This window comes from Ruditapes philippinarum, unplaced genomic scaffold, assembly GCF_026571515.1.
Source record: "Ruditapes philippinarum isolate M1 unplaced genomic scaffold, ASM2657151v2 ctg18267_1_1_1_1, whole genome shotgun sequence".
Lineage (NCBI taxonomy): Eukaryota > Metazoa > Mollusca > Bivalvia > Venerida > Veneridae > Ruditapes > Ruditapes philippinarum.
The window spans coordinates 10931-36827 of record NW_026864138.1 but is presented as its reverse complement, the minus strand read 5'-3'; the positions used below and the strand labels follow the sequence as shown (position 1 = coordinate 36827).

The 25897-nt window shown below is 32.6% G+C and overlaps 2 protein-coding genes across 2 annotated transcripts; both read left to right on the top strand.

Annotated features, from left to right (window-relative positions):
• The first annotated feature begins 252 nt into the window (after positions 1-252).
• Positions 253-17350, top strand: LOC132724537 (scavenger receptor cysteine-rich type 1 protein M130-like). Its single transcript, XM_060709404.1, has 6 exons — positions 253-544; positions 13662-13724; positions 14292-14451; positions 16126-16286; positions 16631-16792; positions 17313-17350. Exons 2-6 carry the CDS (start codon positions 13667-13669, stop codon positions 17348-17350), a joined length of 579 nt encoding a protein of 192 aa, XP_060565387.1. The 5' UTR covers positions 253-544; positions 13662-13666.
• Positions 17351-19006: 1656 nt separating this feature from the next.
• Positions 19007-24224, top strand: LOC132724539 (scavenger receptor cysteine-rich type 1 protein M130-like). The gene is made up of 6 exons (XM_060709406.1): positions 19007-19158; positions 19583-19740; positions 21190-21346; positions 21925-22094; positions 23123-23281; positions 23579-24224. The coding sequence occupies exons 1-6, from the start codon at positions 19145-19147 to the stop codon at positions 23767-23769; spliced, it is 849 nt and encodes a 282-aa protein (XP_060565389.1). The 5' UTR covers positions 19007-19144; the 3' UTR covers positions 23770-24224.
• Positions 24225-25897: the final 1673 nt, after the last annotated feature.

Sequence of the window (25897 nt, the reverse complement as noted above, 5' to 3'; positions counted from 1 at the left end):
GATTGATTATTTGCACAAATGAAGTATTAAACAAAAGTGTCGGACCGGACAGCAATCTTAACACATTATCTCAAGTTTCTTTTCTTAAGGAAATCTGATCAATTACAAGCATATTAATAAAATCGATTAATATAATGATCAACCTTGTGAAATCACCATTTGAATGATTGTAAAAAGCCAAACAGAAACATAATATTCTTTTTTAAATATTTTTTTCTCTAATTCATTCATACGCTTTATCTATAGATAGGCCATTAATTTTGATATTGTATTGTTTCAGGTATGATTTGTTGAATTTTCATTGGCGAACAGGCAAGTGGCTTCTTCAACCGCGCGATTATAATAACGTTGAAACTTGTGATTCAAAGTATTTAAATTGAAGAAAACGAGGCAATCCATTGTACTAATTTATTTTGGACAAGATTGTTATATTCGTTTCCATTAAAACAGTGGACATGAAAGAATAGTAAAGATGAACCTTTTGCAAGATGTCAATACCACTTGATTGAAAACACCATAAATGGATTAAAGAAGACGCTTTACCGTAAGTTATATATTCTAATATACCTAACATTTAAGTTAATGTATTCTGTATTTAGCAGGTGTCACAGGGTGAGAAAAATGTACAGCCTGACCGGGACTTGAACCCGGGACCCTCAGAATACCGTACCGCGGCTCTACCGACTGAGCTATCCGGCCGCTTACACATCATCTCCCCTAAATAAGTGAACAGTTCTGAACCGTGACATACTCCCCTGTTATGTTGAAATTCGTCCTCGAATTTCACAGAGTTACAGAGCAATGTAAATTAAACTCTGAGCTATATCAGTCACGGCCCACGTTGGGCCGCCAAATGTCACAGGGTGAGAAAAATGTGCAGCCTGACCGGGACTCGAACCCGGGACCCTCGGTATACCTTACCGCGGCTCTACCGACTGAGCTATCCGGCGGCTTACACATCATCTCCCCTAAATTAGTGAACAGTTCTGAACCGTGACACAGGCATCATGGACGTCACATATTTTTTGTTGGGTTTTCTTTTACAAACACATTTTGCGGGTTTTTTTCTATTATTATGTCACGCCTACATTGTTTGTTTCGTGTGGTTGCCTTAATATGTCTTTTTCACGGACGTAAAAAGAACCTGTAAATTCAATCAAAGATGTTAAAATTTCGATTCTTGAAGATTTTTGTTGTGTTAGTGGGGGCATAATAACTTATAATCCCCTTTCAAAAGTCCATTTATTTTCCTTTGCCCATTATTGTTATGGTAAATCATTTTTAGTTGAAATGATGGGAATCTAGCGGTCAGATTGCAGGTTCCATTATAGCCGCCACATGAGCACACTTGCGGTTGTTTACGAACTACAATCAAAGGGCTGCAAGCTTTGTGGTATTTTCTGATCTTTTCAATATAAATCGTACTGTATATCTGTATGTATTTTCCTGTATAAGTTTATTTTTATGTACTATAATTCATCTAGCAGGACACCAGAGTTTGATACATACGGAATTTTGCATGACTAAAGTTGCATCAAAAATCATTAATGTTCATTTATTTTATGACAGCCACACTTTATCCTTGCATATCGTGGCTACTTCCTTAACAAAGACACTTAAAAAATAGCTACCTCGACTGGGGTTTGAACCCCAGACCTCTCACACACTAAATTATCCCTGCACCACAGGGAAGTTATACCAAGAAAGCCTGAATAAAATCAATAAAATCTAATAGACATCTGTATCACTGTTGATCCATTTTAATTCATGTACCAGCTTTATTTATAGCATAAATATTTGTTTCTACATGTTATCATAGTTTTGCCGCTAAACGCCATAACGTTTTTCGCGCGTTTAACGCGTGTTCCGTTATGACGTCGCTTCCGGTAATTTTATTATGTTTTGCACTGATGAAGGCATATAGCCGAAACGTTTGCAGTTAAATTAAATTACTAAATGTTCGTGTTTGTGTGGCTTGTCTGATTATTGAATAAAATCAACAAATTCTAAATTTAGAATTTCTATTGCATTTCGGGTTTGTAATCCTCCTTATAAATTTTGAGGTATTTTGTTCACAATAAGCCCGTTGTTTAACATTGATGTAAATAATTTAGCGAAAATCTTTTCGCCAAAACAATCCGACATGTATATATTCCACTACTCGACAGTCAGATTTATCTGAAGTATTCGGTAGTCGACATTGCTAAAATAGCATTTTCATTTATTAAAATCATATTCATCCGCGTATTTGTGATTGTGCATTTATTGTCAGTTCTATAAGCCAGCGCTACTTTTAAACTTTGAATGCGTTGTGATTTGTTGAATACTTGTAACAATATAAAAATATTTGCTTCTTTTAAATCGCTAGTTTAAAGCTGTTTTGAGAACTACTTGTTGTTAGGTTTGTCGTTAAGCGATGTGTCAGAGATTGAATGTCAGCTTTATAAATTCTGATCTTCGATCAGAAAATACAAAAATATATCCAGATAATATTGAAATGTTGAGTTCTGCCCGAGCCGGTGATTTTTCAAATTATTTTTTTTTAAATTTAAGCTATATCTATTTCAACGAAATTATTCTGGTTAAAAGAAGGCAGTGTTTTTGAAGCACTTGTTTATACACAAAAAAACAAGAATAGCCCAGCCACCTGGGTTCATTTTACTCTCACTTTGTTGCATTTAAACAAAATGAAAAATATATCCAGTGTATAAGTGATTTATTTATTTTTCTCAAGTTTTCTACTGGGAACAATTGCCCCTTCTGTGTTTATTTTGTATATATGTGTGTGTTTGTCTGTATCTGTTTATGTATGTATGTATGTATGTATGTATGTATGTATGTATGTATGTATGTATGTATGTATGTATGTATGTATGTATGTATGTATGTATGTATGTATGTATGTATGTATGTATGTATGTATGTATGTATGTATGTATGTATGTATGTATGTATGTATGTATGTATGTATGTATGTATTTATGTATGTATGATTTAATGATTTGTTTGTGTTTTAATTGACATAACCTTCCTTGAAACATGTATTTGTTCTTTTTCAAATATACGTTTTAGATAAATTCAAGTAGCCTTAATGTCCTATCTTTGAATTGTAGAGGTCTTAACGGTTCAATAAAGAGAATTGAGTTATTTAGATTTTTTTTGAAGCAAAAAATTGTAGTATTTACTGTTTACAAGATACACACTTAACGTTAAATATGTATAAAAATATAATAAAAATATATACTGTGAACGGAATAGTGAATGAACATTCAATTCACGGGGAGTTGCAATTCTTTTTTTATCAATGTTGTTTTTAGAAACACTTTTAATGGAACTGAGAGGGACAGCTATATCTTACTGCAGTCAACTAAAAACTAGAACTGTGTCCAAAGGACACGGATGCCCCCACTGACAACATGTATATGGTATATAGTGAAAAAATCAACAAAGGGCCATAATTCTCTTAAATTTGGTCGCAGCAAAAATTCCTTCCTTTACTACCATCTACACATTAAGGTTGTTCATCCCTGAAAGTTTAAGCAAAATCTGCCACTTGGTTTAAGAGGAGTTGCGTTCACAAAATTTCTATATGGTATATAGTGAAAAAATCAACAAAGGGCCATAATTCTGTTAAATTTGATCGCAGCAAAAATTCCTTCCTTTACTACCATCTACACATTAAGGTAGTTCATCCCAGGAAGTTTAAGCAAAATCTGCCATTCGGTTTAAGAGGAGTTGCGTTCACAAAATTTCTATATGGTATATAGTGAAAAAATCAACAAAGGGCCATAATTCTGTTAAATTTGGACGCAGCAAAAATTCCTTCCTTTACTACCATCTACACATTAAGGTTAGTCATCCCTGGAAGTTTGAGCAAAATTTGCAATTTGATTTAAGAGGAGTTGCGTTCACAAAATTTCTATATGGTATATAGTGAAAAAATCAACAAAGGGACATAATTCTGTTAAATTTGGTCGCAGCAACAATTCCTTCCTTGACTACCATCTACACATTAAGGTTGTTCATCCCTGAAAGTTTAAGCAAAATCTGCCATACGGTTTAAGAGGAGTTGCGTTCACAAAATTTCTACATAGTATATAGTGAAAAAATCAACAAAGGGCCATAATTCTCTTAAATTTGGTTGAAGCAAACATTCCTTCCTTTACTGCCATCTACACATTTAGGGTGTTCATCCCTGAAAGTTTAAGCAAAATCTGCCATACGGTTTAAGAGGAGTTGCGTTCACAAAATTTCTACATAGTATATAGTGAAAAAATCAACAAAGGGCCATAATTCTCTTAAATTTGGTTGCAGCAAACATTCCTTCCTTTACTGCCATCTACACATTTAGGGTGTTCATCCCTGAAAGTTTAAGCAAAATCTGCCATTTGGTTTAAGAGGAGTTGCGTTCACAAAATTTCTATATGGTATATAGTGAAAAAATCAACAAAGGGCCATAATTCTGTTAAATTTGATCGCAGCAAAAATTCCTTCCTTTACTACCATCTAGACATTAAGGTAGTTCATTCAAGGAAGTTTAAGCAAAATCTGCCATTCGGTTTAAGAGGAGTTGCGTTCACAAAATTTCTATATGGTATATAGTGAAAAAATCAACAAAGCGCCATAATTCTTTTAAATTTGGTCGCAACAAAAATTCCTTCCTTTACTACCATCTACACATTAAGGTTATTCATCCCTGAAAGTTTAAGCAAAATCTGCCATTTGGTTTAAGAGGAGTTGCGTTCACAAAATTTCTATATGGTATATAGTGAAAAAATCAACAAAGGGCCATAATTCTGTTAAATTTGGTCGCAGCAAACATTCCTTCCTTTACTACCATCTACACATTAAGGGTGTTCATCCCTGAAAGTTTAAGCAAAATCTGCCATTTGGTTTAAGAGGAGTTGCGTTCACAAAATTTCTATATGGTATATAGTGAAAAAATCAACAAAGGGCCAAAATTCTCTTAAATTTGATCGCAGCAAAAATTCCTTCCTTTACTACCATCTAGACATTATGGTTGTTCATCCTAGAAAGTTTAAGCAAAATCTGCCATTCGGTTTAAGAGGAGTTGCGTTCACAAAATTTCTATATGGTATATAGTGAAAAAATCAACAAAGGGCCATAATTCTCCTAAATTTGGTCGCAGCAAAAATTCCTTCCTTTACTACCATCTACACATTAAGGTTATACATCCCTGGAAGTTTAAGCAAAATCTGCCATTTGGTTTAAGAGGAGTTGCGTTCACAAAATTTCTATATGGTATATAGTGAAAAAATCAACAAAGGGCCATAATTCTGTTAAATTTGGTCGCAGCAAACATTCCTTCCTTTACTACCATCTACACATTAAGGTTGTTCATCCCTGAAAGTTTAAGCAAAATCTGCCATCCGGTTTAAGAGGAGTTGCGTTCACAAGATTTCGGGACGTACGGACAGACGTACGTACGTACGGACGGACACTCGGACGGACAAGTGCAACGCTATTTGCTCCCACTCTGTGGGGGCATAAAAAGAAAGAAATTATGAAAAAAGTATAATAAATGAATTACATGAAATCAAATCAAACTTGTCAGACGATAAACTTAACCGATTGCAAGAATTGCAAAATAATTTAAAAGAACTTAATAATATTCGGCTTCAAGGTTTTATTATAAGGTCAACAGCAAAATGGATGTTAGAAGGAGAAAAACCTTCAATTTTTTTGGCGGTTTCGAAAAACATAGTTACATAATTAAGACTATATATAAGATTCGAAAAGACGACGGTAGTATTCTAAATGATCAAACGTTAATATTTAAAGAAATTGAAGATTTTTATAGAACTCTTTTCAGTAAAAAGTCGTCAGATGATGCAAATGATCAATTTTAACAATTTGTGTAAAATAAAGAAGCACCGGTTTTAAGTGAATCGGAATCCAATAATATGAAGGCTGTATAAGTTATGAAGAAGCTATTAAAGTTACACAAAATATGGCAAATAATAAAAGCCCGGGGACATCAGGCTTTAGTGCAGAGTTTTATAAGGTTTTCTGGAAAGATTAAGGTCTTTTTGTGGTAAGAGCTATCAATGATGCTTATACTTCAAATAAATTGTCAGTAACCCAAACACAAGGTGTAAATAACATGTATTCCAAAAGAAAATAAACTTAAACAATTCGTGAAAAATTTGAGACCTACAACACTTCTTAATACGGTACACAAAATTGCTTCAGGTTACATAGCAAATCGAATTAAACTTACTCTAGATAAACTAATAAATTAAGATAAAACAGGTTTCATCAAAGGAAGATATATTTGAGAAAATACCCGTCTTATCTATGATATCATGCAGTATACTGAAGAAAATAACATTCCTGGACTTTTCCTTTTAATGGATTTTGAAAAAGCTTTTGATTCACTCTCTTAGTCATGTGTACAGAATACTCTGTCTATAAAAAATTTCATATAAAGATGCAACTCCTGCTGTTCATCAATGTGGTTTTTTATCAAATTTTGTAAAAATAAGTAGAGGCTGCCGAAAAGGAAATCCTTTTTCAAGTTATATTTTTATATCTTGTGCTGAAATTCTAGCTTTAAAAATAAGAAATAATAAGATGATTAAAGGAATATACATTAACAATGTAGAACATAAATTGTCACAATTTGCAGATGACACAACAATGATTTTAGATGGATCAAGAACGTCTTTAAATAAATCTTTGGAAATCTTGTCAGATTTTGCACAACTATCGGGACTTACTGTTACTTTTGATAAAACTAAGGTTTTGTGGATAAGGAAAATGAAATATTCTCAGAACAGTATAAAAACAAGATGGAAATTTAAAATGTTAGGCATAAATTGTCATCTTGACTTAAGTAAAATTATAGATTAAAACTAAAGCGAAATAATAGAAAAATATCCGAAAGGTTATTCAAAATTTGATAAAAAGAATTCTCACACCAATAGGTAAAAATGCTGTAATTAAATCTCTTTTGATTTCATCTCAAAATCATTTATTCATTTCACTACCAAACCGTTCTGAAGATTTAATCAGTGTATTAAATAAAATGTTCTATGACTTTATTTGGCAAGGAAATGTAAAAAGTAAGTCTTCCGTTATTGTAAAAAACTATGCTGAGGACGGCTTGCAGATGATAAATATTTCTGCCTTTATCATGTCATTTAAAATAACATGGTTTAAAAGAATAATCTCAAATGAGGCATTTATTTTACATTGGAATTGTTCAATATAATTTCACGAAATTTAAGAAGTTAAGAATTAATTACTATATACATATAAGGAAAACGCATAAACCCAAATGCGGGCCCAGATATAAGTAGTTTAAGAGGAGAAGTCGTTTTAAAAAAAAGTATGAAGAACGGACGCATATGAAAGCAAAAATATAATGCTATCATATAGAGTTACAACTTAACATTCGATAGCAATTAAAAGAAATAAAAAAGCTCAACGATACGGTAATAGTGATCAAATACAAAGGGTAAAATAGAATATCTTATCAAGTTGACCTGTTATGAATGGATATATTGAACATGATAATAACTTCGTCTATCTATACAATGTAAATGAGTGTTTTGACTGTCAAAATCAAGTCAAGCAGTTATGACTTTTAAATTTGATTCAGTGTAAAGAAGAAACTTAATATTCGTTATTTGGTAATTGGTATTGACTCGTTTTTTTAAAAAATACTTTTACGGTATATCTATAAATAGCAACTTTTCTTAAATCTATTAATAGTAAATGTATAAAAGAGAAAATATTGATCCTTCTTTTGCAAAAGTAACTAGTGTACTAGAATTTACGATATATATATATTTACTCTATTCGCTATCCGATATCTTGAGGGGGCAACTATAGTCCGCATGGATTGTTCAGCGAGGTCCCCAGATTAAAATCTAATTGAGCATGTTTGGGATATGCTGCAGAAAGTACATTTCACTACCAAACAATTCTGAAGATGTAATCAGTGTATTAAATAAAATGTTTTATGACTTTATTTGGCAAGGAAATGTAAAAAGTAAGTCTTCCGTTATTGTAAAAATCTATGTTGAGGGCGGCTTGCCGATGATAAATATTTTTGCCTTTATCATGTCATTAAAAATAACATGGTTTAAAAGAATAATCTCAAATGAGGCATTTATTTTACATTTGAATTGTTCAATATAATTTCACGAAATTTAAGAAGTTTAGAATTAATTACTACATACATATAAGGAAAACGCATAACCCCAAATGCGGGCCCAGATATAAGTAGTTTCAGAGGAGAAGTCTTTTTAAAAAGGTATGTAGTACGGACCCATATGAAAGCAAAAAAAGTAATGCTATCATATAGAGTTACATGTACAACTTAACATTCGATAGCAATTAAAAGAAATAAAAAAAATCAACGATCCGGTAACAGTGATTAAATACAAAGGGTCATGTACATGGTTTAAAAATAAACAATATTATATATTAAAAGATAAACCATAATTTACTGACTTTTTCCAGTTAAGCTTTGACTTATAATCGTCGGTCAATATAAAATTTGTATTTTTTTTTTTATAAAAATTAATAGATATTACAATTATTGTATAATAAACAATTATGCTCAACATGATCAACATGGTAATATAACCAGTGTCATATTTTTACTAACTTAAAGTGTGAACAGATACCTTGAGAGGGGGTCTTCGCTAATAGCGATGGGGCCTCCGTGGCCGAGTGGTTAAAGTCGTTGACTTGAGATCACAGGTCCATCACCACTGTAGGTTCGATCCTCACTCGGGTCGAAATCTTTCATGTGAGGAAGCCATCCAGCTGGCTTACGGAAGGTCGGTGGTTCTACCCAGGTGCCCGCTCGTGCCTGAAATAATGCCCGGAGGGGCACCTTGGGTCTTCCTCCACCAATAAAGCTGGAAAAAAATCGACGAAAAATCTCGGCGGGACGCTTTAGGATGACCCGACTTGAGTGTACGGTCGCCCATATGGGCTTTCCGGCGGTGACCTTACATAAACGCATCAAAAAAAAAAAAAAAGCTAATAGCGATAACATAATAAGGGACAATTACAAAGGTGTGGTACGTGTTGATCATGCGTTACACATATGGAATATAAATGATTGCATACATGTATATCCGTTGCTATTAATAACCACGATCATAAAGAAATAACAAGTAATATTCTAATCTCTAGCATGCCAATCAAAGTTCATAATGAACAATGTTTTTCGTCCGCTCATTCATAAGTGATATACATTTCTGGTAGTTTATAAGAATATCTTGTCATCATATGTGTACTAGTTCATCTTCACTTGCTGCATTTCTTGCTTGGACGCCCTGTGATGCTTTGCATCAATGCTTTTCTTGTAGTTTACCTGAGATCAAATCCCATTTTAAGCCTCACTATATTGAACATGTCTCGATACATATAGCCTCTCACATAATACATAGTCCATTCATCCATTGTTGTTACAAATGTTCAGTGCGCATGTCCACCAGAAGGCGATGGCACGATGATGAAAACGCGATGGTACAATGGTAAAATGGCGATGGTACTATGGTGAAAGCTCGATGGTACGATGGTGAAATCGCGACGGTACGATGATGAAAGCGCGATGGTACAATGGTGAAAACACGATGGCACGATGGTGAATACGCGATAGTACGATAGTGAAAACACGATGGCACGATGGTGAAAACGGATGGCACGGTGGTGAACACGCGATGGCACGATGGTAAAAACGCGATGGTACGATGGTGAAAACGTGATGGCACGATGGTGAAAACGCGATGGTACGTTGGTGAAAACGCGCTGTAACGATGGTAAAAACACGATTGCGCGATGGTGCGATGGCACGATGGTGAAAACGCGATGGTACGATGGTGAAATCGAGCTGGTACGATGGCGAAAACACGATGGCGCGATGGTGCGATGGCACGATGTTGAAAACGTGATGGTACGATGGTGAACTCGATATGGTACGATGGTGAAACGCGAAATAACATCGCATTTTCACCATCGTACTATCGCGCTATCGCGATTTCACCATCGTACCATCGCGTTTTCATCATCGTACCATCGTTTTTTTACCATCATACCATCGTACCATTGCGTTTTCACCATCGTACCATCGTGCATCGCGGGTACACACGAAATAAAATCAAATACGATTGTTTAAACGGAACACCGTACAATTGTACGGTTTGTTTCTGAAATATGCACTAATCTCATGCAAGGTGTCAACTTACATATGTGCGTAAGTCTCTTAAAATAAATGAAACAACTAGTACTAGATATGTGCTGTGAGCATTAAATATTTACATATATATTTTCATTAACTGTTTAATGGTATATTAATTACAATAAAAATCATAGGTAGATCTAGTTAATTTTGTCACGAAGACGCTGCTCATGAATCTTTAAATGTAAATTTTTGTATTCTTTTATCAGCAGGTTATAATTATTTTAACTGATATTTGCAATGTTTTTACTGAAAATAAAATGTCAATAAACATTAATAAAATCAAAAAAGAATAATTAACGAGCATATTTGCATTCAAAAAGTAAAATAAGAAATGAACTTTTTGTCAGGATATCAGTATATCAGTATAATTTTTACTTTATGCCGTTTTGATATATTTAATTTTTGCCGCGTGTGTCTGCTGGATTCAAGTGAAATATAGGGCTAACATTTTCATTTTTTTTACCTTTCATACTTTTTTGTCACGGAGTGATTATTATTAAGGATTTTTTTGTTTGATCTTACATTTTTGTTGCATCTCCTCGTTCCACTTGTGCTATAACTTATATAAGTCAAAGAAATATAACAATGACACATTTTTGTATTTGGTTGTTTTTCCAAATAGATAAACATTTTCATTTCATAACATAGCTTTTTTTAATTAACAAATTTGCGTTTCGTAAAATAAAAAAAACTGCTTTTGTCAGTTCAGTGAGATACTTTTAAATTTTATCTAGCATACTGCACAAAATAAACATATCCTTTGAATAATTAATGACTTCTAAAATGTAAAAAAAATAGTGGAGCATATACGAGGATTGATGAAAAAGTTCTTGGCCCGATGAACTTTCGGTAGTCAGCGAACCCAACTAATGGCCTTACTTATCCATATAATCACCCTCTTCATCATTGCACTTTGCCCACCTTTTCTCCAACTTGTTTAACACTTCAAAATAGAACTCTCTATTTTGGTCCGAAAAGAACTCATTGAATGCCTCCATGACACCTTCATTGCTTCCAAAACGTCTACCACGAACTGGAGCATTGTCGTGCAGGAGCAGAACGCTTTGAGGCAGTTTGCCCCTCATTTTACGCGCGATTTCTTAACGCAGACGTGTCAGTTTGTCTGCAGAGTACGTACCGTTTATGGTACAACCTTGCTCAAGATAGTAAATTATGATTATCCCCTTACGTTTCCAAAAAATTGAAGTCATCATCTTCCCTGCTGATGGCACTCTCTTGAATTTCGTCGGAGGGGGTGAGCCAGGGTGCTTCCACTGCATGCATTTGGATTCTGGATCGAAGTAATGTTTAATCCTGAGTTCCGGTAGATAAAATCAGGTTCATCCTTGTAGCGTAGCGAGACAAAAGATATCTTGAAATGTCAAGCCTTGTCCGTTTGTCAGTCAACTGTCCGGGAACCCATCTAGTGGAAATCTTTGACATGCCATAGACATCAGTCTGAAACCAAAGATTATACCCGCTTCCTAAGCAATGCTTCGCAGGTCTCACCTTTTATCGCATATGACCATATCGTCCACAGCTTTGGCAGTTTCGTCGTTGGTGGCCTCTTTTGGCCGCCTAAGCTGCGCCTCGTCTCCAATCCTCTCCTTTCCCTTCTTTCATTTAGCAGCCCATTTTTACACAGTGCTATAGAAGGAGGACCCCGTCCCAAGTGTATCCATGAAGTCTTTATGGATTTCCTTGGAGGACACCCCTTTCTTACAGAGGAACTTAATGACGGCTCTGATTTCAACTTTCTTCATTTGGTCTAAATGATGCACCCCTCCACTGATCAAAGTATGTTTCGTAATCTGTGTAAAACCGCTTGTAACTCGGTCAATAATTTTCAAGAAGATATTTGTATAGACGTATCGTGTGTACATGTCAGTACAGTGGCTAGAAATTTATCAGGCATAGAATTTTTTAAAATATCTCGTATATATCTATCTCCAAACAGGAGATTATATGAACTTCTTTTTGGCCGTGGTCCAATTCCATTGTGTACCATGCATTCTTGTTTAAGAGAAGACCAAACAAAAGTATGTCCGCTTGAGCATATTCTTCCCTGTTTTTTTGTTTTATATTGTAGCATTATAATGGTTTCTGTTGCTGCAGATACCATGAGTCATAAAATTTATCAATTCTTTGCATTCTGTTTGATAATCCGTATTTCAAAAATATAAAAAAATATAAAATGTTGTATTGCTTGCTATTCGGTACTGTAAAACTTTTTGTTATCTTGTTTCTTTTATGTTTTTATTTCTTCTGAAAAATATTTTAAAGCTATCAGGGACTGAAATCACGATAACATGAGCTTCTTTCCATATAAAGAACGTTCAAATGTAAAGTGTATAGTTAGTTAATATGATTATCAAGTAGTTTACAAGACTTCTTCAATATCATTATATGTATAATAGTTCATGGTCTAGCTGGTGCAAGACTTAATTTTGCGGGTGTTAGTCACAGAATTCAACTACCCACGCATCATGTGAAAAGGGTATGGCAAACATAACTTGTATGGATTCTTACGTGCCAATGAAACTTATAATTGCAAATATTTATAAAGAAATTCCGCTTTGAATATAACATTTTATTCAATAATATTGTTATAATCATTTGGCAACAACCAATGAAATGGTTGATATTTTTCTATCATTTGGCAACAAATTGCGCATTTATTGAGTATAAACGTATATGATTAAAAAATGCAAATAAATTAGGCGATCAACTTTGCATGCAGACATTTAATTAATAATTAGCGTACGGAGTAGATACTAATGAAAGGTATTTCGTTTCATCAAAGTGTAAAATATTTAAAATAAAAATTACATAAGACATTACTATGTTTTAAAACAAAATGATTATGTTTTATTTGCTAACTCAAAATTGTTAATAATACACACTTTTAACTGTTGAGTATATTTATCATAGAGTGAACATTGTCGTTTTCTTTTTGTATTACACGAGTATATTATACAAATATGGACTTTTTAGCTGGTGAATATGATAGCCGAGGTCTATATTAATTTTGCAGTACATATCACATTATATCCAGCAGCTAAAAAGTACATATCTGTTTAATTATATAATTTATGAATAGCTTTTAATGACTTATCAAAAAGTTCCATTGAATATGACTGTCTGTCTAAGTTTGCATTTTATTTTGATTATACATCTGTGATAAAACACATACGTGACCAGTATTGATCATGCCGATGAGATAAAACCTAAACAAAAAACAAAATCATGTTATTTGGCTCAGTTTACCAGCATAATGCTTATGTGATTGACAAATAGAAAAATCCTTTAAAGCATGTTAAGTATTTTCTCCTGTCAATTCAGAGGTGATAACTTTTTTGTAACTTTTATGTTGCTATGCATGTGTTTGTGTTTAAAGTATAATGAGTCAAAAGAGAAATTCGTTTCTATTTTACAGTTAAAATGTGCAAGATAACGTTTTTGCTGTTGTTTCTGCTGACGTCAGTCCATACAACAACAGGTAACTTACAATAACATAGTTAATAACTTTCAAATAAGTATGAAATTTTGTCTTATAGTATGTTATTTATCATTTTGTTTATGTCTTATTGTTGTCGATTGTTTATGTTCTTGCTTGAATGAGTTTTCTGCCTTTGTCAGGTCTTGCATGGAGTTGGCATGGAGAAATGTTTGGAAATTAATCTACAATTTCTAAACAAAACATTGAAAGGCTGTTTTGAATATGATTCAAAGTTCTCTTTATTTTTAATTTTTAATTTTTGGACAATTACTTAACATGTTATACTATAAAAACTATCATCAAAGGCGCATGCATTCGAAAGCTTTAATTATCAATCATCTACGATATACTCTAACATTATCCAAAATATTTTGACTGAGTCCTCAAAGAAAATGTTTAAAGAAATAATGCGTATTTCTACTATTTCAAATGCTAGCTTTTGCGAATCGTATACTTTTAGCTGCTAAATTCATAGACTGCAGACTATTGCAAATACTAAATTGCGATTCTATTACAATTTACTTGAAGACATCATAAAGAAAAATTATCACTTGTATAAATAATCAGGTGCCGATTACTTGGACATTACTGGAGTAAGACTTGTAGATGGCAATGGTACATTTAGCGGACGTGTTGAGATCAAGGTTGACGGTGTTTGGGGAACAATCTGTGATTACTGGTTTGACATGAACGACGCCAAAGTTATATGCAGAACTCTGAATCTGACGTATGTTCATTATATTTTCTTCAATTCTTTTCATCAGCTTGTTAAATATATATACGCGATATCTTTTTGTAACGGAAAGATATAAATACATCACAAACGAATCCTGCCTTGACTTGGACTCGAACTGACGACCGTTCAAACACTGTAAAACCACTGCAGAAACCCGTGTAGTCTTCCTATGAAATCAATCACCTAATTAAGTATTTCTTTGACTATTTACGACGTACGTTTTAGTAATTCGGTAACCAATCGTTTTTGCCCCAAACAGCGGAAAAGAATAGGAGTTTTGTTTGACAATTTTGCTTTTACTAGTATCTTTTCTTAAATTGCACGAATGCAAATACAGTATCTTCTAGTATTATAACCTATTTTTTCATACGCCTTTTCAAAAACGGGTCGTATCATAGGAACGTCCATTACGGCGGATGGGCGAGCTGGCGGAAATGTTCACAAATATATGCAGTGTCGCGGGCATGAACCAGGTCTCTAGGTTAAGATCACATTTGGAGTTTATTGAAAAAAGCTTGTCCAAAGCAAAAGTTACATTGAGAGATGTCAATATAATTTTGCACAAATGTGAATCATTGTGAAACAGAGTGTCGCGCGTAAAATTTATGTATCTGCAGGCAAGGTCAATGTCACACATAGAGGTCAAAGTTCAGGTAAAAATATGATGATTTGTATTAGGGCCATTTAATCATCATTTTTTAGGGATTGTAACACAAACTGTCATGAACATTACTACGGTTGCGATACTTGTAATTTAGGTCAACATATGCAATGTTAAGGTCACAAAAGATGATGAAATATACAAATTTTGTCCGGAGCATATCTCTTATACGCAGGGATTCTAATGAAACGTTATAAAAATGTTCAAAATTATGAGAAACGGTGTCATGTACATGAACAAGGTCTCTAGACACATTTAGAGGTAATTGAAAAATGCTTGTTTAGAGGAAAACTGCTACATTCATCGTGGGAATTACATTAAACTTGGCAACATTGTGGGCTAAGTATTGCGCACATACACCATGTCCCTGCTTTCAAAGTCAAGCGCATATAGACAGGTCAAAGTTAAAAACAGAAGATATGTACAAGGACCATTTAGTCATAATTTATTGATGGATTGTAACACAAATGATAATTATCATTACTACAAGTGTGACACATGTAATATTGTCAAGTACAAGGTCAAAAATAAAAGATCCAGATATATTCCCGATATTGCCCAGAGCATATCTCCTATATGCATATCTTTAATGTCCACATCTCTGTCACAGGCGTATTTTGCGACAATGTTGCACTTGTGCCATATTTATCATAGTGTTGTCCTGTCATATGTCTAAATATTAAAGCGGGCACTGCAATATGAACTAAAGACATTGTTAATAATGCTTGGTTTGCATTTTACTTGTCTTTGAAATAACATATTTAAACTATTTACTCTTTTCGATTTTAAGTGCTAATTCCTATATTTGTTAATCATTTAACACTCAAATGATTACACTTGACATTGATTTCGTCATATATTTTATTTTGCATTTGTATACTAAACGGACATTAACATTTCCGTTAATGTCATAATAGGTTTGTTTTTGGAACACATTTTCAAATGGTAGATAAAACGTAATGACAAAGGCCACGTATATGCTAGAATATTAATTTCCATTTCAGAGCAACATCATTCTTTAAGGGAGCACATTATGGGCAAGGTAAAGGACCAGTATTTGCTCAAAGGTTTCATTGCAATGGACATGAAAGTCACCTTCGAGATTGTCGCTTTGACCCCAATGTGTTTTGCTCTAATTATCAAGACATTGGAGTAATCTGCACAGGTACATATTCGACTTCTCAGAAAAATGGTTATAATCTTTAATGGGCGGGAACTTGAAAAATCGTAAGTCACAAAAACTTAAGAAAATCATATCAAATTTAATCAGTTTCGGCTTACAAGTGCATAAATATAAAAAAATAAACTTCCTCCCTTTTTCCAATTCTTAAAATAAACATCAAATAAACGATTATTGATCATAACCATATATAATAATAAGTAACAGTAGGCAAAGTAAAAGCTTTTTCTTAATATTAAGTTAATAAACACTAACCAGCTTTTATTGTGGAAAGTTCGTGAAACACATAAGGTAAAATGGTTTGTGAGATAATTTCATTTCACTTGCAGGATGTGGAGAAATCGACATCAATAATGGAATCATTGAGTCAATATCATCAAATGGTTCGGTTCTTACAACCTCTTGTGTTACTGACTACCAGACAAACACACACACAAGTGTATGCCAATCTAATGGAACATGGTCAAACGACATTACGTGTGCAACATCTGGTAAGTTTGAATTACATTTGTATTTTCTGGATTGATATGTTAACGTTAATGCGTTTGACTTTGCCGTGCATTAAGTGCAAGAACATAAATTTTGGTTTTCTAATATTTTATGTGAATGTTAAGGTTAGATGTTAGCTTTATTAAAATTTTGCTATTCTATTAATTTAACAGTCTTTATAGAATATTTTAGAATGAATGAGAAATCAGTATGTGTAGCTTTTATAGACTTTCAAAAAGCATTTGATTCGGTTGATAGATCTTATTATACACATTTTTTTTTAGAAAAATGGTATCAAATGTCAATTGTATAGGGATATACATTCAATTAATATTTAAGTTAGAGCATGTGTTAGGACTAGGACAGTGTTAACAAATGTAATTGACTGCCCTATTCCGATATTAAGTCTGATATTGGTCTCTATGTTTATAAATGAGTTATAAATAGTTATTTGTAATGAACAAATTGGTGGTATACAATTGTTTGCTAGTTGTGTTGAATTATTCATGATTATGTTTGCAGATGACATTGTATTGCCCTCATGTCAGATACAGTTGTAGGTTTACAGAAACAGCTAAATGTTCTACATCAATTTTGTAATGACTATAAGTTAATCTGTTACTATATCAAAGACAAAAATATTGGTGCTCAAGAAAGGTGGTAGGCTAGCTAAAAGAAAGCAATGGTAATATGGTAACGATAATATAGAAGTTGTAAATGTCTTTTCGTTGGCATCTATTTTACAAATATATTGTGTTTCTATAAAATGGCAGAAATATATCAGATAAAGCAAAAAAGACTTCAGTTTAATGATTAACTCTCTAGATCAGTTACCTTGTCTACCTAGCATAACTTTTTTTAAACTGTATAATGCAAAGTAGCACCCATATTATTATATAGTTCTGAACAGTTTTACTGTGGGGTCTGCGAAAGATGTCTTGTATAGAAAATGTCCATATTTTTGTCTGTAAACGACATTTGAAAAAAAAAATAAGTACGAAGTATGGATACGAATACTTAATTTTTCTACTGATCATTGTGTAAAATTATGTTATAAACTGTTAAGGATCTATGACAACATAGGTTATCATAATTGGGCTACAGGTGTTCGTGTGCATCTTTTTTCAAATGGCTATGGTTATTTTGGGAGGATCAAAGTGTTGACAATCCAAAGTTATTTTTGTTACAATATACTCAAAGATTAAAGGATTAATATGTACAAGAATGGAGAGATAGGTGTAGTACTATGAGTTAATTATGACATTATGTAAATTTCAAACAAAATTATGTTATTGAAAAATATCAATGCCATTGATATTGACAAATTTAGAACCAGTATGGCAAGATATCGTAGTTCAACACATAGCGTTATGGTGAAAAAAATGTAGATATTATGATATCACTGTTGAATATAGGAATTGTCCTTCTTGTGAATGTTATTTGGAAGAATTTTACCATTTTGTGTCAGTGTGTCCTCTTTACAATGACTTAAAGCAGCACGCTTCCAGATTCATGTTAAATTTCATGAAAATGTTTTGATAATGTATTTGACAGTAAAATATTGTGAGGTAAACAAATAAAGTTAATTACATATTGCAATTGACACTTACAAACCATGCAAATAACCAAAAAGAGGTCAAAATGTGCAAAGAAGCCCTTACTGCGTTAGTAACGCAGTAGAAATATGGTGATAAAATACTGCAAAATCAGTCTTAAATCGCAAATAACATGTAAACTTTAACATTGATCTTCATTGTTTTTACCTTTCTTGAAATATAAGTACATTTTTTCACAATTTTCATTTTCTTGAAATATTTTGGCTCAGCTGGAGGCGTGCAGCTTTAAGGATTAAATACATACCCTCTGTATATTATCAGACTCCAAATGAACTAGTGTTTTATAATTTAATGTCTTGTCAAAATGTAGAAGCCATAAGAGAACTTGCTATATATTTGTATTTTGCTACAAAAGAAAGTATACATTGTCTCACGTTTGACTAGAATATTATTAAATTGACTTTGTATCATAAAATATGTCTGAAATAATTGTGTGTATTGTTCTGTTCTCTTGACAACATAAATATAATATAATTGCCTCACATGACTGTTATATTATAATTATATTTTGTATTATGTAATATGTAGATGGGCTAGTGGCCTGATTATACAATAAACGTTTGAATTGAATTAAATTGATTTAATTTAATTACAGGGTATCCACTGAACATTACTGACATACGGCTTGTCAACGGTATAGGTCTTACCGATGGTATTGTCGAGCTCAAGGTCAATGCTACTTGGGGACAGATCTGTCGTAATAGCTTTCAATACAACGACGCAAAAGTGATATGCAAGATGCTTGGATTTAAGTAATATTAACCTAAATATACTATACTTTTACAAGATCAATTTAAATTTGTAATTGGTGAACAGAAATTATTTAGTTCATTAGAACCAGTGTGTCGCATAACATCAACTTTTTATTGAGTAGGTGATACATCAAAAACAATTTATCAGTTTCGTTGGTGGTAACATGAACTGATTAGCACCTTTTATGAACATAATAATTGAAACCTAACTGTTAAATATCTTTAAACTTAAAAAATCATTAAAGCTATAATGAATGCCCATATTTTTTCTTTTTTATTGATTACACATTGCTTAAATATGCAACATTTAGCTATCTTTGTTTCATAAAGGTATGATACTTACATGAATGTAATTATGCACACCAGAATATGTCATCCATGTGTCTAATATTATATGCAAGTGCCTTAATGAATTCGATTTCAGCTACTGGACGTACTATTCTTCGAATCGTTTAAGAAGCACTTCAAACCTTTATCATTTAGACAAACTTGATTGTATAGGAACGGAGGATCACATAAACGAATGTTTATACGATGTTCGTCAAACGTGTTCGAGTACCTATCCAATCGACGTTGAGTGTAGTAAGTTCTGTAAATGATTATGTTTCTATGTCTGCATAGTTTTATGTACAGGAGCTATTAATATACAATTGCAATGAAATTAGCTAAAGAGATAAATTAATTGATAGAGTTACAAAAATAATGAGACTTTCTTTCTTACATTTCAATTGTAAACATATGTTTTGGAGTTTATAAGAAAATAACTTTTGACTTGTACATTATAAATCGAACTCTCTTTATTTTCTTTTTGTAATACAATAATCAGGGTTGATTAATCCAATGCTTTTTAATCTTTTTTTCACCGTATTAGACATTGGTAATGTATTATTTTACAATAAAGCTGATATCTATTTCCTTATTCATTAAAAACACAAATTTTTCTACGGCGTTCCGTTTGGACAATCGTGATTTTATGTCGTCCACACCAGCGTTTCACATTGGAACGATCGATGGTGAAAAACAGGGGTAAGGACGAAATATAAAATCACGATTGTCCAAACGAAACATCGTACTTTTCAGCGTTTGAACAATGAAATCTTTCTGCTTGAAATCACTATTGGATCAAATCTCATACATTTAGCTTCGTGGTTTTCTTTATATAGTCAGAAAATCATCGTTAACCCATATAATACTCCATATTCTTTGGACACCTGGCCGATTTTTACAGCGAAATGCTATAGCGTATTGAAACGTATACAGTTTTTCTCTTCTCAGAACTTTGTCAATAAAGAAATTAAACAATGATGCGTATAAACCGTATTTTTTGAAAAAATCAATACAGATCAATAAACTATATAAAATGACCGTTGAATGTTTTATCTTTTGTGCCAAAACGTTGTCATCATTCGGAATACAGAACTTTTTTAAGTATACACTAAAACTGACAGGAAATCATATCCTTAAAAATACAACTTATTTGCTATTTTAAGACTATTTTTGAGCATTTAAATACTTACTTGTTTTAACTCTCAATTATTAACAATAATTCATTTGACAAGTTTTCTCTTTTGAAGATTTTGTAGTGTTTATTTTAGGTCATTTTACATCGCTGAGTACAAAACTGATTTCATTGCACCCATTTAGCTACAAAATCCAATAATAATATAAATATTTGTTAATTAATTAAGTGAATTTAAAAAAAAAAACAATAAGAAAGCAACCTAAAACGAAATGACGAGTCTTGTGTTCCGTAATTTATGAAAAAAGTTTTAGATTACCAACGAAACTAAATTTTATTTCTGAAATCAATCACATCTATGTAAGTATAGAAGAAAAATTGACAAGGATGAAGAATGCTATTATGGTGTGTTATCACATAGTAGGTGACGACATAAATGTACCGGAGGTATGTATAAATATTTAAAATGACAGTGTAGAAATTACAACTTTTAAATTATAATTATCGGAATTACTTGAGCCTCTATGAAAATTAAATTGCAATTTATGTACGCACTTTATGTTTTGTTTTAGAATATCCTTATAATATAACAGAAGTTAGACTTGTCGGAGGAACAAGTCCATATGACGGTCGTGTCGAAGTTAAAATTGCTGATGGCTGGGGAACTGTTTGCAGTAGATTTATCGGACGATATGATGCCGACACTTTATGTAAATCAATGGATTTGAAGTAAGTAATCTGTATTATAGTAAATCTGAACGTTCTCTTCTTCAATACAACATGTTGTTAGTAGTATACGGCATTTAAATATGGTAGTATTTTGGTATAATTAATGTCTTTGTAATCTAAATATAGGGAGAAATGCATTATAGAAGAAAGTTAAAATAATTATTAAAGTTTCTGATCGGCTTATTGAAAAGAAAATAAAGGCAGTCGTGATAAAAACACTGACAAAGTTACAATTACAGAAATATAATTAAATGTCATAATTGCAAGATTTTAGAAATAAACAGCCAATTTCAGTCAATTGACGTGTACGAAATATTTTTTTGTGAAACGTGTTAAAAATTAGTTTTAACTACTTTAAAATTTGATGAAATTTTATCCGCGTATCAACATCAATTATGAAGCATTTTTGTGTGTAACAACCATCCTTAAAGCTAACCAACGAATAGTTGGGATTGTATTTAATTTTTACAGCTGTTCGCCCACTGATGTTGTTATTCCAACTCCACTGAATTACATGTACTTGTTTTTAGTACTTTCAGTTATATGTGGTTATAAAAATAAAATGTATTGAATTGTAGATTTACACACTTCTTTCCAAATTCTTCTGTTTACGGACAAGGAACAGGTGATATATACATCGGTGTTATAGGGTGCTCTGCTGCAAACACTCATATAAATCAGTGTAGTTTTCTACCCCCAGAACGATACTTTTGCTCTCACAGTTATGATATTTCATTAGTGTGTACACGTAAGCATTATTGGCATCTTCCTTTTCTTTTTGTACTACATCATTGATAGAGTGTTTTATTTATTTATGTTTTTTTATAACATATACAGACCAATTTACATTTTGTTCAACCAAAACATATATCGTGGCTTGCTGAAGTCCTTTATAATTGATGTTGGTGAACTAACTGGCTTGTATTTATTGTATTCAGTTGAATGCTTTTCAAAAATAACAAAGTTTGACATAAATTGTAAATAGATAAATTCTTTGAGAATGACGATGACAATATATGTTAAAATTTAAGAACCCCTTAGATTGAATCTGAACATAGAAATTACCGGTAAATGCAAACACCGCCGATGGATCATTCTCTAACACCATGCGACTTGTACGGATTACTACCCTCTCTAATGCGTGAGTATGGGTAGTTTAAAAACAAAGTTCAGACAGAATTTCAGGCAATAAACTATCTCGTTGGTGCGGAGAGATGGTAACGGGCTTAAAGGATATGAAAAATAAAATATGAGCTATAAATGGAGACACAATGATTATGGGTAATTCGTAACTGGATCACTGCTGCAATATGAAAATACTCAGGGTCAAAATGTGACCTGAAAATGCTCCGAGAAACACCATTTATTATGAAGATTTATCCCCTACCCTCTTTTTTATTTAAAACTAAATCATTCAAAACAAAAGATTCTGGAATTGTTCTGGAATTGTTCATGACATTATTTGTTTTTATTGACTTGATTTTATTTTAAACCTTAAGTATCTGAATGGGTTACATTTATCCGATCCTTCAAGATCATTAATTCCATTACTTAAAGTGTTGAGGAATGAATTCCGCTTTGAGGTTTGAATACCGTTTGAGCCATTGCTTTGGATCATGAGAGATATTTCACTTTTCATTTTTTTCTCAATATTAAAAAATACGTCTGCAATTATAGCCTTTAACTGTTGTCATTGCTCCCAAGGAATTCTATTTTTCGGATTTTCATAATCAAAACTTAACATCCATCGAAAACTTAATATTATTTTGTTTTCAGCTTGTGGTAAAGTGACAATACAATTTAGCTCTTTTGATTCTTTTAATGGTACTGTACTGACTGCAAAGTGTGACTTTGGCTATCAACCAGAAACAATAACATTTGATTGTCTTGAGAATGGGACTTGGCTGCAAAATGACAAATGTTCATCAAAATATTGTACGTTACTTATATTGCATATCTTAAAATTATGTCAATATACGATACATATTTATAATTAGAATCATAAAGCTACTTGGAGTTTTATAGTTCAATTATATAATAATGACTGACCAAAATATATAAGAAAAGCTTTTATCATCATCTATTTACATAGTTACTTTCTGTGGGGATTTAAGTTCACAATATGACTTGTCATATAGATATATTTAACTTTGGTACAAAAAATTACAAAAAAATACAAAATGATTTGATAGAGCTGTTATAGTCATGTTATATAAAATGTTATATTTATAGCCTATCCGTTAGAAATCAGTGATATGAAGCTTGTAAACAGATATGGTCATCACGAAGGCCGTGTAGAGATACAGGTTGATGGTATTTGGGGAACTATATGTAGCAACAATTTTACTATAGCAGAGGCGACCGTCATTTGTCAAATGATTGGTTTAGAGTATGTTCCATATCATATTTTATCCTTAGATTAACTTAATTTACAAAATGTAGTATTTTATTTCAATATGACTTTGAGTGCATTATTGAAATATAAATAGAAATTATATTTGATAACTTTACAGTGACAACCATCAAAATATAGTTTATATTAGCCTTACAAGAGACTGCTGTTAAAGCCCTCCCTTGTGGTACCTCATAATAATGTTTTTGTAAATAAATGCAATTTTTTAGACATGTTTGCAAAATAACTATGATATTGATCAATAATGAAAGTCAAAAACATAATTATATGATAAAAGTAACAGTATACTCGTGTTTATTCATTTGGTGCTTCAATAGGGATATTGACTCTTAATTGCATTTTGGGTTTTTCTTGTCAAAACAGCTCCTGAAGCCAAATTGGTAATATTTATGTAACCAACGAGCATTGGATATAACCCATACTCGGTTGACTGTCAGAGATAGTTTAATTACTTAGCGTAACGTGTGAGGTTGTTCAGCATTTGACATTTTTTGTTGTTTCCAACCAATGGGATAAATGAGAATTTTATAATTGTATAAAATCATTAATTTTTGAATTTATATCGCATTTTAAAACAAGAATAAAGATCAACAAGGTAAAGGCAACGTTCACAGGACGCAGCCTCCCGACACACCCAAGCAGGGCACCCAGAAGGCACCAAACCAAAACCGTGAGTGGACACAATGGTGGCGAAAGGAGACGGACACGCAAAGTGTGAAATAACAAAAACCAAAACAAGTCCATATTAAATATTAGATGGAGTTAGGGCTGTAAGGGTGAAAAAAGGGGGAGGGGTAAAAATGGGAAAGGGGGTGAGAAAATACCTACAGTCAACGAAAATCCAACAAGACAGACATCATAAAACATGTAAACATCCAACACAAGAAACAATACAGACATGAAAAACACGTGAAGGAAAACACTGGGGTACCGCCTTGGAACGGTCAGTGGAAGTTTAAACCGGTTTTAGGCGCGCAAAACCTCACTCTTAGCCCTATATGTTCCTAAATGACACAAAAGTGTAAATATAATTATTCCCCGCCAAGTGTAATACTAACAATGGTTATGGTTACATTAGATGAAATAATTTAGACACATAAAAGACTGTGTAAATAAGTATAAAAAGGTACAGCCCAATGACTTCTACTAATGTAGTCGATGCTCTAAAGGAAGGCAGAGCAACAAGAAAAGCACCCACAAGGGCCCAACGAAGCAAGACAGAAGACGAACATTATGACAATTCAGTTTCAAAGGGCTTTCGAAACTGTCTATCAAAGAGTATCCCACCTAGTCCGTCAGATGTAATTAAAAGAGAAAAGCGTAAGGTCCAACTGTAAATGGGTTGAACAACAAGTATAAAATAAGAAAAGTATAAAGTATAAAAAAGGTATAAAACTTCGTCAGAACATACTAGCTAAATATGGTTAAATCAGTGTTTGTCATCAACACATGTATGGTATGACGAGAATGCGTCTGCCAACGTATGTACAAAATGAACCATTGTCAATTTCAGATAAAATATGTGTTTCACTATTCAATAGGCATTTCAATGTGTTGCTTAAATTATTTGGTGGTTACAGAAACTCTACGGAGTACATTAAATTCATAACTATATAAAAATGTCAAATTTATTTTAAAGGGAAGTAAAGAACCTGATTATTAAAATGTAACATCATCAACAACAACAACAACAACACAATAACAACAATACCAACAAAGAAAACCAAAGAAATCGTGTCGATAGTTAATTTCGGAGTTTGTTTTATTACATGTACATCCTGTCTAAAATTAATGGTATAAGTCCGCATTTAAAACGGATGCTTTTGTACAAAATTCATCTTTTTATCCCTTGATTACTCTTTCAAAAACGAGAGGCCTTGTACAAGGTGTAGCTATAAGGGTTTCACATGCTAATTACATTGGAAAATTCCGCATTTGCCTTGTTCTTGATAACAACTTTTATTTTAAAGATTGACACTGTAACGTTTCAATACTTGTACGCATGCAACAGCTAGTAATAGTATTCATGTACATGTGGAAACTTATGTACGAACTTTAATGCTATCGAGAGGTTTTCCTCTTAGAATAATAATTTCTCATCAAAATTTGAATAGGTTAAAAACAATACTGTTAAAACG